This window comes from Salvia miltiorrhiza, unplaced genomic scaffold, assembly GCF_028751815.1.
Source record: "Salvia miltiorrhiza cultivar Shanhuang (shh) unplaced genomic scaffold, IMPLAD_Smil_shh fragScaff_scaffold_39, whole genome shotgun sequence".
NCBI lineage: Eukaryota > Viridiplantae > Streptophyta > Magnoliopsida > Lamiales > Lamiaceae > Salvia > Salvia miltiorrhiza.
Window position 1 is genome coordinate 105074 of NW_026651458.1, and position 19391 is coordinate 124464.

General features: G+C 38.9%; 1 protein-coding gene across 1 annotated transcript; it reads left to right on the plus strand.

The window, feature by feature from the left end:
• The first annotated feature begins 15469 nt into the window (after nucleotides 1-15469).
• On the plus strand, nucleotides 15470-16549 carry LOC131002906 (uncharacterized). Its single transcript, XM_057929394.1, has 2 exons — nucleotides 15470-15831; nucleotides 15909-16549. Exons 1-2 carry the CDS (start codon nucleotides 15514-15516, stop codon nucleotides 16254-16256), a joined length of 666 nt encoding a protein of 221 aa, XP_057785377.1. The 5' UTR covers nucleotides 15470-15513; the 3' UTR covers nucleotides 16257-16549.
• The last annotated feature ends 2842 nt before the right edge of the window (nucleotides 16550-19391 follow it).

Sequence of the window (19391 nt, forward strand, 5' to 3'; positions counted from 1 at the left end):
GGAGAATTGATCCTCATCTTCTTCATACTCTTCTTCAACTTCTTGAGGCTCTTCACTTAGCATTGGCATTGGTTCCTCATACAAGGTTCCATTTTGAAGGCTAATGGCCATGCACAAATCATCAATTCGCTTTTGATTTTCCATAGTGGTAGCCAAAGACCTTCTTTGCTCTTCTAGCATAACCTCCGATTTTGCTAGACTTTTTTCTATCCAAGCTTGTGTAGCTATGAAGCATTGAAGGAGATCGTCTTTTGAATTTGATTTCTCCTCTTGATAGTATCGATTTCCCCCTTGGAAGCCTTCTTGAGTGGAATAAGAAATTTCATAATTCCAACTATTGAAATGGTCCTCATACTCCAATGGTGATTGCCACTCCATGGCATTGCACCCCATGTCATAAAAGTCACCATATGAAGGAGTTAGATGGAACACTCCTTGGAGAGATGGTTGCCCATAATTTCTTTTGGCTTCCAAAACACGCAACTTAAGTTGCATCAACGCCAATTGTAGTTGGAGTTGTTCAACCAACTCATTCCTTCCATCATCCATTTTTGGTGCCGCTTTTACGGTTGTGGAGCAATTTTCTCTAACAAAAACAAATAAACATATAAATAAACAAACATAAAAACAATATCTAAATTAGATAAAAACAACTTTTCACAATATCAAAAGTAAAAACTCAACCAATCCCCGGCAACGGCGCCAAAAACTTGTTCGCTATTATTTTCACCACGCCGCAAGTATACAGTGTAGTTGCAATAAGTGGAAGCAAGGTCGTATCCCACAAGGATTGGTGAATTCAAACTTCTAAATATTATTAATAAGTTGTTTTCAATCTATTTAGACAAACCAAAGATGAAGAGATATTGAGAACTAAAACAAAGCTAAATAAAGCAAGTAAATAAAATAACAACAAGATAAACTTAGTTAATAAATTGGGGAATGACTCGAAGGAAAGTTATCCTAGGGACTAGATTTCGATGGATCGTAATGAACTTCAATCTAAATCAATATAAATCTTGATATGGCCTACTTATCTAGGGCGATCTCCCCACTAGTTTTAGCCCCCTCCCGGACGACTAAAACAGTAGATTACGGGTCATAATTGCCGTCCCCGGTCAATTTCTAACCTATAACTCCCAAGAGCACAAAAGATCAACAAGCCCTCACCCACCTCTCAACCTCCCGGTTTATTGAGATGATATGTATCAAACTCCTAATCTATTGTAATTATCTTCTCCCGATTCAAATCACAAATTAGAAATGCACAAAAGGTGGCCAACCAATCATACAAGAGATAAATCTAGGACTTGAAAAGATAACAATAAGCACAATCAAGATATATATTGAACAAAGAAATCAATCCATTACAAATCCATCTAATCTAATCCCTAAGATAAGAGATTTTAGCCAAGCATATTCATAATAAAAGCAAATCTCAAGTCATAAGAAAACATAAATAAAGATATAGAGAGATAGAGATTCATAGACAAATCCTATAATCTTGATCTTCAATCATGTAGTCTTGATGAGCTCCTTTCCAAGTCTTCCCCTTCTTTATTTGATTTTGGTGTTGTTTTTGTGTGTGGAAGAGAGAAAAAATGGTAGAGAATGGAGGCTAGGGTTTGGAATTGGAGAGTTGGGGAAGATGAAGTGGGTGTGTGTGGTGAATGAATGGGGAAAAGAAGAGAAAAATGGAGTTTTGAGGCTAAAATCGCGTTTGGGGTCCACTTGGGGGAGCCCCGCCCTTTTCCCGCGGTCACGGCCCGCGCCCGCGGCCTTCAAACGTGGGGGATGCTCAGGGGACCCGCGGTCCCGCCCCGCGGCCGCGGGTGGTGACCGCGGGGTACTGGGCGTTTTGCACAGTCCGCTCGTTTTGCTCCGTTCTCCCTCGTCCGGACTCGGATTTGGTCGCCGTTTGCGCTCACGGATTCCTCTCGAGACGTACTTCGATCTCATGTCTTCAAAATCCTCCAATTAATCCTTGATTTGTCCTGAAATTACTCCAAAACTACACCAACACATCAAAACTCAAAATTGGGATACAAACACATATTAGCAATCAATTCATGGGGGAAAATGACAACAATTCATGCGATATTGAGGTACAAAAACCATGTTTGTCAGATCTCAAAATTTGCAAAATTCTCGTCCACTCTATTTCTCGTCTATCATCATTCATAATTCTCATCAACTCTATTTCTCATCTATCATCATGCATCAACATCATCAATCTCAAAGCTTTGATAAGGAAAGTGAAACTCACTAATCATCAACATCTATGTATATATATAGGAAAAATTGCCTCTCTCTCGAGGTCTTTCACAAAAGTAGGGTCTTATGAACAAAGGTCCTAACACTAAAATGATGCTCTAGCTATACAAGCATCGTAAGTACTAAGCGTCTATAGATATACACTATCTACTAATACGCACTATACTATGCTTCTCTACCTATATACATACATACACACACACACACACACACACACACACACACACATATATATATATATATATATATATATGGGGAGGGCTACGGTAAAAACACTTATTAAAATATAAATATAAATGTTTTTTAATGTACGAATTTTATTCAACAGGATTACGAATTCATCAAACATGGTTATGAATTGTGAAAAATAATTTTTTGCTACCTTTGGGATTCGAACCCAGGACCACGAATTCATCCAATAAGGTTACGAATCAACCGTAGATCTTGATGATCTAAGGGCTGAAAATTATTTATATTTTATATTTTAAGAAGTGTTTTTATTTTAGCCCTCCCCTATATATATATATATATATATATATATATATATATATATATATATATCAACTATGCATCTATACATATGTACGCGTCTATGAGATAAACGTGATCACTATCCATCGTTTCCCGTAGTCCTGCTCGTCGCATCATCGACCTCCATATCCTCGCTCGGCTCCATCTCTTCGCTCGGCTTTGACTCCTGACTCTCGTACTCGTCGATCTGTCAGTAGATGCTATCGTCGCTCGACTCATCCTCGTTTAGTACGGTGGGGCATCAGCTATACTAGCCTCAACATCTTTCCTCATAATCCACAACAACTGCCTCATATCAGAATCCATCACCTCAAACATTTCCGCCATCAAAACAATACATAACTCATTAGTAACTCAAACTCAACTCTCAACACGAAAGCAACAAGAACAACATCAACCTCTTACCTCGTAAGCCGGAGGAGATGGGGTGATGGAGTTTTGTTTCAAACTGACTCTCAAACTAGCCCAAGAATTCAAGTTAGACTAGTACTCAATTTAGAAAGATAACAGTAATCAACGGTTCAACTCAATCAAGCAATAGACTCAGAGCAGACGACCTGCTCTGATACCACCATGTCGCAGCCCGATCCCGACGCTAGTGATAGCGGGGTACGAGTATTGATACGACTATTTTAAAAGTATAAAAGATAAGAAGAATAGATTGAACATCAAGCGGAAGCTCGCATGAAAAAGTGTTAAAGAAATCATCATAAATCAACTCCAGGAGTATAAATGTCAACATCGTCATAACTCCATAAATATCAGGAATTTCAAGAACAAAAACAAAACGGGTATAACTCATTTTTCATAAGGAATCATAATATGCAGAGTATCGCAGCAAAAGACGAATCGATTATATGTATGAAGACATATAACCGCGAGTAAATTGCTTAAATTCAAAGAAAAACAAAGTATCTCAATTATCAAGACTCTATCCACATGAAGGCACAACCGTAATATAAATACATCGATTGAAACGTTTCCCCCACCAGCACCAAACCAATCTCGCTCCCCGCTTAGCCTGCACATTTAGAAATACATGCAGGGCGTGAGTACATAATACTCGGTGGGCAAACGCCGAAAAACAAGAAAGGTGCTCTTAGAGCTATAGGTTTGAAACTTGCCACATCTCACAATACACAGGAATAAAGTTAGCGTAAATGAATCTGTGCATGCAGTTTTTAATAATAAACATCATAAATAAGTGTCTGCAGACAAGTACTCGACATGTATGTACCACATCTACAACTCATCATCATAATCAAGGTACTGAGAAGTAGGCCTCCTTCTCAAGCACCGTGACCGGCCGACCCGAAGACGGCTCACGGTCACCTCTGTGTACACAACCCCGCTTGTGGCAGGATCCGAATTCGTCTCATCTCATCAGTAGAGGGTACATACAGGCTCAACATTAAAAACTTGGCAAGTCAAACATTTCTCAAACATCATTTATCTCAAAACATTTGTTAAACTCATAACATCATCAAAACAGTTTAGAAAGCTCGTCTGATATGTGTATACTTAAAATATTGCCCACCTGAAGTCCTTCGCTCAACTTGGAAAGGAAAACAGACGACTTACTTCTTCATCTCGCTCGGGCCTTCATATATCATCATCATCGTCATCGAAGGTTCATGTGATAAAACAAACCTTAGTTAGAACTCGTTACTAAAACCAATCTCGTCTCAAACTAATATTTCTCACTCATCTTCTATTTACCCAATAAATCTCAATCCCTAGGTTTACTTAACTTCTAAGAATTCACACGTCCTATTCTCGACTTAACACTCAACTCGGATCAAACTCATAGAAATCAAGCACATAAACAAGCATAAACACATAAGCATATCAATTCACACATAGACATGTCGCAAACAAACTTCAATCTGCACTGACTCGATTTAAAAACTTCACCAGACTTGGTACAGAACTCCAATGGAGTCGTAACCTATACCATTTGAAACCTCTTTGAGTCTAGTTTCATACAAAAAAACGTAGGATTAAAAACTCCAAGTAGTTTAGGAGATATGACTGTTTTACTAGAGTCTACCATAGTCCGCAGTTTTGAGCAATCGAAAACTTTGATTTTTGAAAAATAGTAAACGCTGTCGAAAATGTCTGAAATTTGGTGGATACATAGATAAGACAATCATGTCTTAAAAATAAAAATTTGGGCTCCAAAATATTAGGGAAAGACACCTTAAAAGGTGACTCTATTGGCTACTCACCGAACATTTCGGCAGAACGTATCAGTTTTAGTTTTCTATTTTATAAAAATAGTAAACGAAGTCCAAATGACTTGAAATTTTACCGGTATGCTCAAGACTCTCATATAAACGTGTCATAATTTGAATGCACTCACTCAATTATAATATTCCTCATCAAAGGAAAAATAATTTGAAAATATTATGCTTGGAGAAAATTCTATAAACCGGCATTCTTTGATTTCTCGGTAAAAATAAGCCGCACTTGCTTTGGAAACTTAATTAAAATTTCAAGTGCTAAAGTTCTCAAATAAAAATCATAATAACTTGCTCATAATGGCGCACGTAACAAAAATCACATAATCAATCAGTCACGTAAATTCACATAACATCACATCAAAGCAATCGGCAAAACACGGACGAACTAAACGTCTCTCAGACCGACTCTTTTCATCAAGGGTTCTCACTCTTTATTTATTGACTCTATTTCCAACTCATTATTCCTATTTTCTTAATAGGACAGTCAATCTCTCTGATAACTCGGTATCCGGTAAGTCTATTCCCGGTAGTTGGAAATAAAATAAAATTTCAGCTCAATTCAATCAGCATCTCAACTCAACTCATTTCTCAAACCTCTTCACTCTAACTCTATCATTGGTTTGTCCACTCATATCTCCATTTAAAAGACAATCTGCCTTATCTGGTCATATTAAAAAAAAAATCTCGCATCTCGACATCTCAATACTCTCAATAGTGTTAAGACACTATCTCACAACATAAGAAAAAATACGGGGTGTTACAGGAATTAAACAAGATAACTAAGAAATTAATTTCAAAGTTAGATTGTGGTTATTATTTAATAATTTTTATTCTTAAAATTATGTAGACCTCCACAAGCGGTCTCAAGACAAAGTGATTGAGGATGTGAGTAAACGTCCACACGATCGTGGCTTACTTCATATTCGATTTCACAAGTTTGTTAAGTTGAGATTTCTGTTAAAAATATTTAAATCCATTTAAGTAGTGGGAGTTATGCGGTAAACGTCCACACGATCGTGGCTTACTCGTATGATTTTCATAAGTACTTTTGAGGATGGATTTTAAATAAGATAACCAAGAAGTTAAATTGAAAGCGGTATGGTCCTTGTGAGTATGCTAATTTCGAGAATTTAATTATCGAGGTTAAATTGTGGTCGCTGCTTAGATATCATTTCAAGTACAATGTGCAACTCCCCATCGGAGTCCCTTCTTGAATATGATATGGTCTAGTTAAGGTCCAACTATTAATTTCCTTTATCAAAAGGTTAAGTTGACATGGATGAAAATTGTGGTCGCTGCTTAGTTATGGCCACGTTGGCATTTTGACTGCCAAATCAGCTTTGATTTGGACGAATTTACAATGCTTAGGATGATTGCGAACCAATTATAAATTAGTATATTTGAAAGTCAAATTAGAGGGTCGTGGTATAAACTAAAAAATGGAAGGAAAAAAAACAACCATGTATTTACTAGCTATTAAACCCTTATTGAAATGTTATTCTAATTTTATTTGCCCAAGTCATTCCTAAAATTGCTCTACTTTGGATAATAGTTCTTGTTATTTCTTGTCTTGTTTTGGATCATTATTGATTTTATTCGGTTCGATCATGAGTCATGATTTGAATTTAATAATTTATGTTCTAGATTTGTGATCCATGATTCACGGTGACGTTTAAATTTCAAAGTCCGAGGATTCAAATTTCGGGTCGAGTTGGATTGAAACTGGGAGCGGGTTTGGGCGCGAATCAGAGCGGATCGGGACACAGGCCGCAGGTCTGGATCGATAATTCAACATAATTATTGTTGTGATGAAAAATAATAATCGACATAAAAAAAGTAATGTTTTTAAAACATTACCTTTCTTTATATCAATAATTACTTTTTATTATAATAATAATTACTTGATCAAAAGAAGTACATCATCGCCACGCCCTTTACTGCTTTACCAATCATGACTGATTAAAAAATATGAATTATTCGAAATAATTATTATTTTGATGAAAAGTAATACTCACTCCATCCCATTACAAATGTTCCACTTTTCATAATGGGATGTCTTATTACAAATATTTCATTTCTTTGTTGACAACATATTATATCTCTATATTAATATTGAGCAGTGATTTTTAGACACCTAGGTGTCTAGGTTTTAACCGATTTTTATGTGGATTTTTGATTGAACCGGTTTTTTGCTAATTTATGGTTTTACTAAAATATCATTTCCTTATATTTCTCAAATATTTATAATCTTATCTTATTTTATTTTTTTTTATTTTTGTTTTTTCAGTATTGTTTGCCGTTTTTTTTGCCAATTTTTTCAATTTTCGATTTTTACTATTTTATAACCTACTTAATTTTCGTTTTTTATTATTTTGAAAATCAATTCAAAAACCACCTACATTTTTTTTCTGAAAATCGGCTGCCTCCCTTGCCATAGTTAGGCAATTTTTTTTTCTTGAAAAATATATATTTTTTTAATTGTTTTTTTCGAATTTTGTTATTTTTATATTAAAATATCATTTCTTAAATTCCTCAACTACTTTTAATCTTATCCTATTTATTTAGTATTTTATTTTTTTCCCTATTTTTTCGTTTATTCGAAAATTGTTTTTTCTGAAAAATGAAAATTTTATTAATTTTTTCAAAGTTTTATTTATTATTTATTTCTGACATTTTTTTTTCCGACGAATTTATGAATTGTTGTAAACATAATCCTATAGTAATTATTTTTGCATATATTATTTTTTTATTGTTCCGAAAATATTATTTTTTTTCGAAAATATTTTTTTTTTAAATTTATATAATTTGTTTTTCGAATATTATTTTATTTTTTTTTGAAAATTTATGAATTGACTATGTTTTCTTTTAAATTTGTTCGATTATTGAGGGTTCTATTTTCAGCCATTTTTTTTTCCGAAAATTGTATTATTATTTTTTATTTGTTTCCATTAGAATATCCTTTCTGAAATTATCTCATCCGTTTTTTAGTATTATATTCGATTTTAATTGTTTCTGTTATTTTTTCTTCTGTAATTTTATTTTATTTTTCCGAAAATTGTATTATTATTTTTTTGATTTGTTTCCTTTAATATGGGGATTCTCCTAAAAACAATTAGATTTGCTTCCACACATATTATATGTTCCAAAAATTATATTTTTTGATTATATTTTATTCATTTTTTTACATTTATTTTAGAATTCTCTTAAAAATAATTGTAGATTGTTTTCCATACGTCTTATTTTTCTTGAAAATTCTATTATTTATTTTTTTCGAAAATGGTGATTTTTTAATTTTTCTCCACTACAATTGTATGATTTTTTAATTTTTCGAAGAACGAAGACCAAATCTTGTGTGTCGATCTTGGTATATCCAAGGGTGATGATTCATCTGGTGAAGAATTGATATTTCTTTAATTGTCATAGATATAGGCAGTAAAATCTTTTATTTATGGAATATTAATTTGATAAAGAGTCTGTTACGTGAATAACGCATCCACAGAACGCAGTTTTCGTAGAAAATACTAATGAACATACTAATACTCGTTGATATGTTCGTAAAAAAATAAATGAACATACTAATTTTCGTTGATATGTTTGTAAAAAATAAATTAACATACTAATGTTCGTCAATATTTTCGTAAAAAAATAAATGAACATACTAATGTTTGTCGATATTTTCGTAGGAAAACAAATGAACATAATAATGTTCACATATTATGTTCATTGACAGATCAGGTCCCAGAACAGGAAGTTTCGGAATTTCCGGGATTTATTCAACGTGATCCCACATTTCAGTGGATTTAATTAACCAATATTTGATTACATGAAAAATCAAATCATGAAATTATATGAACCGTTAGATTAAGCAAGATCGACGTACATGATTTGTCTTCGTTCTTTATGTAGCGGAGTGGTCTCCATAGAAGCTAACCCTATATATATATATAAACCTTCCTTAACATGAAAACTAGGAACCTAATCTAAACCATTGATTTAGAAAAAATAGATGGCTGAGATTAAAATACAGATGCACAATTTAATTAACAATTTAAATGTAATTGAAATTCAAAGGGTAATGACTCATGTAATTTAAATGACTCAAATACAAATTTCAAACTAAATATAATGACCCGTGTAATTTCAGATTCAAATGTGCAACACACTAATTTAACTATGCAGCCAAAAAATAAACAACTAAGCATTTTAAATCCCAACTATGCAATTAAAATTAATACACATTTACAATTTCTATTCAAACCCTTTATTTCAACTATGCAGTTAAAATATGCTTATGCAATAAATTCTTTCATGAATGCAACAAATCCATTGAACTATACAGTTTACATATTCTTCTGTGCAATACGCACTTTTTTGCCATGCAATTAAGCAACTACATAATTTGATTATGTAACTCATAGAAATTATGAACAACAATTGAAAGAATAATAATTAACACTGCAAAAGAACTTCCTCAAAATCAAATCAATATTTAAATCGTACGTTTAAAAAAATCGAAAATAAATCAATGAAATCAATCAACTAAAACTGAGAATAAAACTAAATTAATAAATAACTTCAGTGTTCATCGTGTATAAATACCTGCTACAACTATCTTCAATAATAATTGATATTAAGAGTATAGGATATTAAGAGTATGGAAGAATAAAGAAGACTTGGAAAAAGAATGAAAGAAAATTAAGAACATAAAATAAAAGATTAAAAACGAAAAAATGAAACACACGACTGTAGAGGCTAAAATCTACAATTGAAGTTGACGTCTGCACGTCCGAATAGATTGGGCACTAGCAACCTATCAACACAAGAACACGTAAGAGCCCTAGGTTGAGCACCGGGTGGGGGTGTCGACCGTAGAGCCTCCGACGCTCAAGTCAGTAACGGAATAGCAAAATAGAATGATAAGCAAGTTGAAATAAGAGAGAAAGGCAGGCTGGATTGTGCGATTATTCCAGGCTGTAAGCGGCGTCGGAGGGTGGAAACGATGACAGTGTGTTGTGATAATGGAATATGGGAGGCGGAGATAGGCCAAGTTGGCTGTATCCGATTTGGAAGAGTATTCAGCCTGGCGGCGGAGTAGAGAGAATTCAAAGAATAGAGAGCAAGTAGAATTTTTCGTGTCCTTTTGATGACCTAGTCGGGCTGTTTATATAGGAGACATCCAGCCGCTAGGGTTTTTACAGTCTGGCCCCGTCAAAACCCTCATCCATCCGGTTGTTGTGATTTGGACGGGATCATGAAGATCCCCCTCTGACTGCGTCAACTTGGTGGAAGACGTCTTTTTAGGGTTTGACGGCGCGTTTTCTAAGGTTTTGACGGCTAGGTCTTATAACCTCGTCAATCCAGGTCGGCTATAACCCTTGGACCGCATGCGATATATCCAGCTTGGTTGTGGATTCAAGTCGATCTATAGCTTTTCGGGCTAGACGGACCAGTCCGTTTGACTAGTTGGGCTTTTTAGGATTGTGCCAAACTGGCAAACTAGCTTGGTGGGCTTAGGTCGAATGCAGCCCGGCTGTTTAGACAATTTGGACCTAAAGTGGATAGTCAACCTGGGTCGGTCCAGGTTGATCCTGTTATGAGTATAATTTCACTTATTGGGCTAGACGAAAAGTTTTCTTAAGTAATTGGGCCAACCTGTTAATGATCCAAGTTGGTTCGAGGTTTGTCGGGCTGGACTGGCCGGGTTTGTTTGGCTCATTAGTCCAGCTTGGAGTGTTAATTGGGCTTGAGCCAAGTTGACGAATTTTGCCCACTACAGTTAGCCCCCCACTCTACAATTAGAATTTTCTAATTGGAGAGTCAATTTGATTATAGCTATTCCGTAGAGGTGAATTTCTCGGAACGTCGAGTTGTTTCAGTTGGTATAACCAATCAGTTTGTAGAAAGAAAATGACTCTAGTTAGTGTCGACTTGCTATTAACTTTCGAGACCGAAGCGTATATGTATAAATTGGCTTACCAGCCTGTAAATAATACCGCGAAAGTAGACGGCGTGGACAAGTTCGAATTTTTAAATGCCAGCTTGTAAATGCATGAGTTAAGTTGGATCGATTTGCCAATATGAGATTTGGATCGGTTGTGCAACGTGAAATTTGTAAGTTGGATTTTTATTTTCTTGAGAATATATACGTATATATAAATTGGCTTGCCAGTCTGGAAATTATTGTGACGGTAGAAGACGTGAGCTTATTTGAAATTAAATGACAAGCCATATGAGTTTTGGTTGAATCCCAATCATTGATCTTATCATTTTTCCGCAAAACTTTCGCCAGGCTGGACGTTGAAATTTTTGCCAGGCTGAAGTGTTTTATCAGCTTGAAATTTCCTTTTCCCTTGCTCTATCAAAATTTGCAATTTTGAAAATTTAAAATGAGCACGTAGAAATAGGCACATATCTTTCAGTTTGGAAATTTGAAGTAGCGAATTTCTCTTAATTACTCCAGCCTGACTTATTTGTTGAAGTGGTTAATTGCTCCAGCTTGTATGCAACATAGTGGATTTAGTTTACAAGTTGGCTATCTCCAGCCTGGTTTGTTTGTCGAAATATTTCATTGCTCCAGCCTGTATGCCTCATACTGAATCTTTTAAAATAATCAATTCTTCACATTGACTGTCCTCCAGTCAAGTCAAGTTGGGGTTTCTTTCTCTCTTTCTCATTTTTTTTTTGTTGGGTAGATGTAAAAGAAAGGGGCTAATCCCTTAATTCCCAGCCTGTCCAAAAATATGGGCTCCATCCTGGTTCCAAATAACGAGAAGAAAAATGCATTCTACCACTCTCTCTCGTCTCAATCTCTTCGTCGACAAAGGAGGGCAGCCACCTCCAATTTCCCAGCGCCGTTCAGACCATGGCTTCGCCGGAAGGAGGGTCGTTGCGGTGGCGGTCGTTTCTGCTTCGAAGAAGGGGAGTCGAAGCCGCGGTGGTTGTCTTCGTCCAATTGGGGATCTGAGGTTCGGGGGCGCCGCCATCGCTCAATAGACGGCGACAGCGACTGAGATCGAAGGGTAGACGAAAGATAGGGTGAGATAAGGCGGCGATTTCGCCGAAGGTCGAAATTGGAGGGGGTGCCTCCCTTTTTCTGCCATTGCTTGATTAGAGGAGAGGGGGCCTCCAGGCGGCGCGCGCCTGTGAAGAAGAAGAGAAGAGGAGATGGGCCGGAGGCGGCGATGGTGCATCAGGCTTTTCAGGCGCGGCCCTGGGCCCATGGGGAAACGGCGGTCGGAGGCGACGCCTTTCGCTGCCTTTCGCCTGGGGCGGCGGCTGGCTGGGCGGATTTTGTCCGTTTCTTCTGAGTGAGGGGGAAGGGAAGAATGAGGGAGAGAGAGGTCAGCGGCTCTCCAGGGTGGAGTCAGAGACGAGGCACGCGGCGGCGGCGTGGCGTCGCCAGTGGCCGTAGCTGATATGTGAGATGAGATACACGAGCTATCTCCATTATTTGAACTTTCTGCTCAATAACGATCGATTGACTCGAGCATCTTTCAGATTTGGGATAGGCAAATAGATTGGTGGTCTTGAGCAATGGCTTGGAAGAACTTGAGAACGTTGTGGAGTTCGTGGACTCAAAGGAAGGAATTTTTGGCTCTTGTCTCGTGTAAGCCTGTGCAGAGGGCGAGGGTGGTCTCACGACTTGTGCATCGATTTCAGCAGGCTACAACCGGCGACTGCTGTACCTGAGCAATTGGCTCAAGGCGTGCGGTGGTGGTGCGACGTCACTGGCTGCCGTTGCTGGAGGTCCAAACTGGAAGGAATTGGTAAGGCTTACTTTGCTATTGTTGATTTTGTGTATCTGTTTACTTTGTGTATTTTTTCATTTAATGTATTTTTTGCTATATTGATTAATGTAATCATAGCTTATTATGGGGTATTTTGCATTTGGCGTATACACTCTTCGAAACTCATTTTTGGTGTATTTTTGTGTATAATCGTACTACCTCATAACCCTTTTCGCTTGATAGCTCATTAGCTTGATTCTGCTCTTGCTATGTTGATTTGAGTTGATTTTGCCTATTACTGAGCATGGTTTACAACTATGTTTCCCTTTTTGTTTGAGATGAAGTACAAACTTTATGTGAAGAAACAAAGTGGACTGATAATAGCCTAGTTTTAGACTATGTTGGAGAGAGTTTGAGTAACAGGCGATCTTTTCAAATCTTTTTCTCTGTAGCTTTTTGGTAGTTGAGTGTATTTACTGGAGCTATATTTCATGAGCTCATTTACTTAGTCTGCAAATGGGCAACAGTCTATATTTTATTTCCACTTCTCACTCTTGAATTTTATTTCTTTTGGCTGTGAAGGGTGAGAACTTGCAGCAGCAGGGAAGAAACAAGAGAGAGGCCATTGTGCAGGTTTGTGACTTTTCTCTGTATATAAAGTCGAGTAGTCATCCATTTGTCATTTTATTTGCAGATTTTCTTATTTGTTTCCTTTTCTTTTTGAGGTTCGAAGCTTTCTTCGGGAGGGATTAGCTCGAGAAAGGGAAGGAGGGCAGAGAACGAGAACAGACGAGGCCTAAAAGGTTTTTTGGCTTCCTCCTCTCTTTTTTTTTTTTTGGAGGCGATGGGATCTTGATGGCTGTGTACTTGTTTTATATTTGAAAGAAAATTTGAAGCTAGTGGTAGGGTCGAATGGCGAAGATAATGAGATTTTGATGATTGAAGGTTGTATGCTACATGTTGGCAGATTATTTTTTTTTATGAATTCGTTCTTCCAAGTAGTATTTGTATGGCCCAAGTTCCCATGTAATATTAATTCTATGCTGCTAGCTTATGGAAAAGGGATCCTTGTTCTTATTTAACGTATTAATGTTAAATAAGATATTATGATTTTTGCTCCATTGTTCCTTTTCAGCGAGTCACGCGAGTGTTGTGTGATATATTTTTCTTTTGCAATTTTCGTGAAGTTAGACCCAAAGACAAATCAGTAACAGTAGATATCAAGCATGGAGTTGTAGATGGGCTTATTACTTGTTGATCAAATATTCTGTGTAATCAATGTCCATAATGCGAAACAATAATAGCACGTTAATTCCAATGTAAGATTTGAGCCATTTCGCTGAGATTCTAATGTAAAATTGGTCAGTAGATGTCGAGCATAAAATTTGTTGAACTTTTCAAGATAAGATTAATAATCGTGAAACTGAGGGAATTGTCAGGGTATTTCATAATTGTTTAATGCTAGGATATTGTCGATTTCTTCCAACGTATGCTTGAGTATCAAATCCTTATCTTATTTATGATTTTATCACTGTTGTGTGCGATGATTTTGTGTGCTATAAGTCGCCTGAATATTGTCTTCATCGTTGCTTTGTTACACTTTGTGTTATTTAGCAATTTATTTGTTTAGGTGTTTCCGGACATGTCTGCCCGTTTTGTGTCGAGTGGGTCGAGTAGTGAAAATTCTAGATCGTCGGATGATGACACGGGCTGTCTAGATACTGTAAATGGCGTGCCAAGGAATAGGCCCCGAGCCGGGTATGACATGGTTATGTTTGATTATGGGATTGGTGAAAATCTTTCTGGGCCGCTCGAAGGGAGTATTCCTGCATACAAGCTGGGAGACAAGAGCCCGAAATTCGTTATAACTTTTGACAAGTTGGATGAACTCCGTGCTGTCTATGCTATTCCTCCTTGTGCCAGTCTGGCTGCTCCATCCGATTCGGAAAGGCCAGATTGGTTATATCCAGGATGGACGGTCCTGTATGAGTGTTTCCTTCAGATGGGTGCCCGTTTTCCTCTTCCTCGACTAGTGTTCAAGGCTTGCACTCACTACCACGTTGCTCCAGGTCAATTGGTTCCGAACGTGTGGCGCACTCTCATGGCCATTCAGGTTTTTAGCGAGTTGAGGGGTGTTCACTTCAGTTTTTCTGAAGTTTTGCAGGCTTACAGTTTGGAGACGCATAGGACTGATAATGTTCGATATCAGTTTAAGGCAAACCGTCCGCTTGTGCTATCTCTTCCAGATAGCGCTAAGAAATGGCGTTCTAGATACTTTTTCATATCCAATAACGCACTAGGGGAACCGCGTGATTCGATTATTCCATAGGCATGGGAAGCTTGTAGTGAGTGTTACGTGTTGGATGACTTAGAATTTGAGTATTTCTTGTTGTAGCAACATGTTATTATTTTTATGTATTCATAACTTATACTTTTCATATTTTTCTTGTTTTGCAGCTTGTCTAAGGAGGGGGCCTACCAGCTTGGCTTTCGATAGCGCTAGCAAGATCGATTGGTTTTTAGGTTTTAGCGAAGAGGATCGCCAAATCTGTAACATTTTGACAAAGGCCAACTTGCGAGTTAGCTCTTTGTGGAGCCGCGTGCCTGCAGGTACTGCTTTACTTGTCAATTTCATTTTGTTCCAACTTGTCATTAATACGACTAAGTGTTTTTATTTTGATGCTGATCATAGGATGTCGAAGTCATATGTTCCCCCTCTGCTTGGGAAGGGCGCTGCCATGGATGTGATCCGTAAGAATAGGCAGAAGACTGCTAGCTCGAGCGGCGCGGTTACAGCTGATGGTGCTACCGCACGTGTCCCGCACTCGACTCGTGTTCTGGCTCACAAAAAAAAGCGGTCTGCTGAGGTTGACCTCACTTTGTCCGACCAGGTGGACGATCCTGTCAACCTGACATTTCCGAACGTATCGGCGCATGCCCAGCTAGGACTTGTTCGAGGGGTGGCCGAACAGCTATTACTCCCACGTGACCGGGATTATTTGAAGGAGATGGGGAGTGGCAGCGTGGCTAGTGAGCTCTTCGATCATGCCTTCTTGGTAAATATTTTCGAGTATAGATTATTCTGTTGATATGAGAATTTTTCTAGCTTGTTGCATTTTCGTGTTTGTTGTAGAGTTTGCAGAAAGCCGCCTTCCTCATGGAGAGAACTGGTGTTATGGAGGCGGAGCTTCGTGAGTTGAGGGCCGAGCGGGAGAACTGGAGGGGAGAGATGGCGGCCGTCAAGAAGACTCGTGATGAGGCCCGTCAAGTTGTCAAGAGGTTGGAATCTGCCCGGTTGGAGGATGCTCGCCGGCTGGAGCGGGCTGTAGCAGACTGCAAGGATCTTGAAGCTAAGGTTGTTGCGTTGGAGCATCAAGTCCTTTATAATAGATGTGAGACGGAGGTCCGCGTTCGGGGCGAGATGCCCTGGCATACCTGGAGAACCAGCCCCCCAAGACTTGGGATGTCCAACAGTACGTGAATGAGTTCAATGAGTGGAAGGCTGGCAGGGAGGAGCAAGGGGTGGAGCTAGCTAGAAATTTGGCTGGGATGACCACTGAAGACGACCATCCTTAGACGGGGAAGCGACTTCTTGACGCGGGGAAGAGACGTCTTGTTATTTTTCTTGCACTGTTTGAAACTTAACTATTTGACTAACTGCTTGTGTTGGTATGCCTCCAGCTTGAACTTTTAGACCATTGGGTCGGTTCGAGCTGTCTACTATGTTATGATGTTTTCTTTGTGAACTCTTTGGGAAGTCAGCATTGTTGTATGTTTGTGAGATTTTCCTTATTCTATGAGATGCGGTTGCCTTATAACTTGTATCACCATTTTGCATGCGAAATTGTTTAAAACATATATGTGCATATGTTTGAATATATTATTTTGAGGAAGTAAAAACCTTATTCAAATCATGGCTTCAATACCGTATAGATTGATGTAACATATTGTAGCTTGTATATTTGAAAAAACGACAACATGTGGAAGAGATGACATAGACACAGTTTTTCCTTTTGTCTTCATTTTGTTGTACCAGCCTGGACCCAATGTTGGAAAATTTATTGTATTTGAACAAGGCCAGGCTGGACTTTGATTTCATTTGGTTGTCCAAGTTGGAATCGACTGATATTAGCCAATTTGTCATTTGCGGTTGACTTGGGCGCGTTGTGTCCCACCTTGGAGTGCTAACTGATTATATAGTTTCACGCAGCATGTCGACTTGGGAGTATTTTTACCAATCAAAATCTTCTAATTGTAGAGTTGTTGGCTCTGAATTGTCCAAATAAAATAATTGAAGTCGAAGCAAGTTGGAATTCATTAGATTTGGGTCGTGCTGATTTCTACCAATTGTGGCTAGTACAATGTGACGAGAGCACTTGAACGAGAGGCTATTCTGACTTTCAAAAAATATAAATGTTTACAATCTTCTTACCTATCTCGTTGATTGTTCCAAGCTGGGTGGTTTCCTACAACTGGACGGTTAGAGATCAAAGATCTGGGACTCCATGTTGTGATGATGATTTCTTCCTTATAGATCCAGGTTGACGTTGTCCGTGTAGGCGAGTCATCATTAGCGGCTTGTATCTCGCAAGCTGAGACATGTAGATTTGAGGTTGGTGGCTGCACTCCGGAGAGTTGCCTACATACCTCTTGCGAGGATCAAGCCAAATGTAGTTCTTGGGTCGGACTGGGCTCCGTAGAGCCATGCTCCGTAGAGTTGCCTACATACCCTTTGACGGGATCAAGTCCGATGTAGTTTCGACTTGGCCTGGGTAAAATTGTTAGTAACAGTGTGGAAAAAATTATAGACTTAACGAAAAGATAAACAATCAAATGAAAAGTTTAGAAATGATACGATCGAAGATGGATGGCGTTCCAGCTATTGCCGATGTCGCGCCCATCTTTGTCCTGCAGCTTGTAAGCGCCATTGCCGAACACCTTGGTGATCAAGTATGGACCCTCCCAGGTTGGACCCAGCTTGCTAGCTCCGATCTCCTTGGTGTTTTGGAATACACATCGGAGTAACCAATCGCCCAGCTTGAACGTCCGAGTGCGAACATGCCGGTTGTAGTGTCTGGCGACACTCTGCTGGTAGGATGCAAGCCGTAGTCTTGCCGTATCTCTCTTTTCATCCAGTGTGTCGAGCTCGTGACATATTGCTTGGTCATTCTGGCTGTCTAAGGCGATCTCGGTCCTGGCTGTGGGCACTTTGCTTTCGGTTGGAATGACTGCCTCCATCCCGTATGCTAGTGAGAATGGAGTTTGTCGGGGTTCTGGTGGTTGTTCAGTATGACCAAAGCACTCCAGGCAGTTCGGCGGCCCATAAGCCTTTGGCTTTTTCGAGCCTTTTCTTCAAGGTGTTGACTATCGTCTTGTTGGATGATTCAGCTTGGTCGTTCGCCTGGGGATATCTAGGCGTTGAGAAGCTTAGCTTGATGTTCCAAGATTCACAGAAATCTTGAAAATCGTTGCTGATGAACTGGGAGCCGTTGTCGGTGACAATATCCTTTGGTATTCCGTATCGACATATCACATTTTTCCATATGAATCCTTTCACCTCTTTATCACAAACTTTGTGGAACGCCTCGGCTTCTATCCACTTGCTAAAATAGTCTGTTACCACCATTATGTACTCTAACTGTCCAGGTGCCTTGGGTAGCTTTCCCACGATGTCTATCCCCCACTTCATAAAAGGTCACGGCGACGTGACTGAGATCAATGGTTCAGGTGGAAGGTGAGATAATTGGGCAAACCGCTGACACTTATCGCATCGTTTGTCGTAGGCCGAATCTGACTTCATTGTGGGCCAATAGTACCCACTCGTTAAAGCTCTGTGAGCTAGGCTCCTCCCGCCAGAGTGATTCCCGCATTCTCCATCATGTAGTTCGGCTAAGATCATTTCTGCTTCTGCATGGTTAATATATTTTAAATATGGACCAGAATATGATCGTTTGTACAACTTACCTCGGATGATGGAGAATCGGGCGGACTGAGCCTTTACTCGGCGTGCTTCATTCTTGTCGTCCGGGAGTATGTCTTGCTCCACGTATTCTAGTATCGGGGTCATCCAGGTACGTTCATATGATATGTTTGACACTTGTTCTTCTTCTTGCTTCCAGACTGCCGGCCATTGAAGGTAGATAACCGGAATAGTTTTGGAGGTGGTAGTCTGGATGGAGGAGCCCAGGTTGGCTAAGGCGTCCGCGTGGCTATTATCTTCTCTCGGTACCTGACTGACTGTGAATTCTGCGAAGCCGGACTGCAACTCCTTCACCTTGGTTAGATAGGCTGTCATCTTGTTGTCCCGAGCCTGGTAGGTTCCTTGCATTTGATTTACTACCAGTTGAGAGTCGCTAAAGACGTTGATCTTCTTGGCTCCTAACTCCTTGGCCAAGGCAAGACCGGCTAGCATTGCTTCATACTCAGCTTCATTGTTGGTTGCTTTAAATCCACATCTGACTGCTTGTTCCATTTTGTCACCTTGGGGTGATGAAAGGACTATCCTGAGTCCACTTCCATGTCTGTTAGTCGCCCCATCCACGAAGAGCTTCCACGCCCCTAGCGCTTCGTCCTCGGTGAGGCAACAAATCTCTTTGTCTGCCTGTATCGAAAGGTT

Bases quoted from the DNA above. Each gene is read 5' to 3' on its own strand.
- LOC131002906 (XM_057929394.1), top strand. From the start codon at position 15,514: ATGGATGTGATCCGTAAGAATAGGCAGAAGACTGCTAGCTCGAGCGGC. The intron at 15,832-15,908 runs GTAAATATTTTC...TGTTTGTTGTAG, and splicing joins TCTTCGATCATGCCTTCTTG to AGTTTGCAGAAAGCCGCCTT.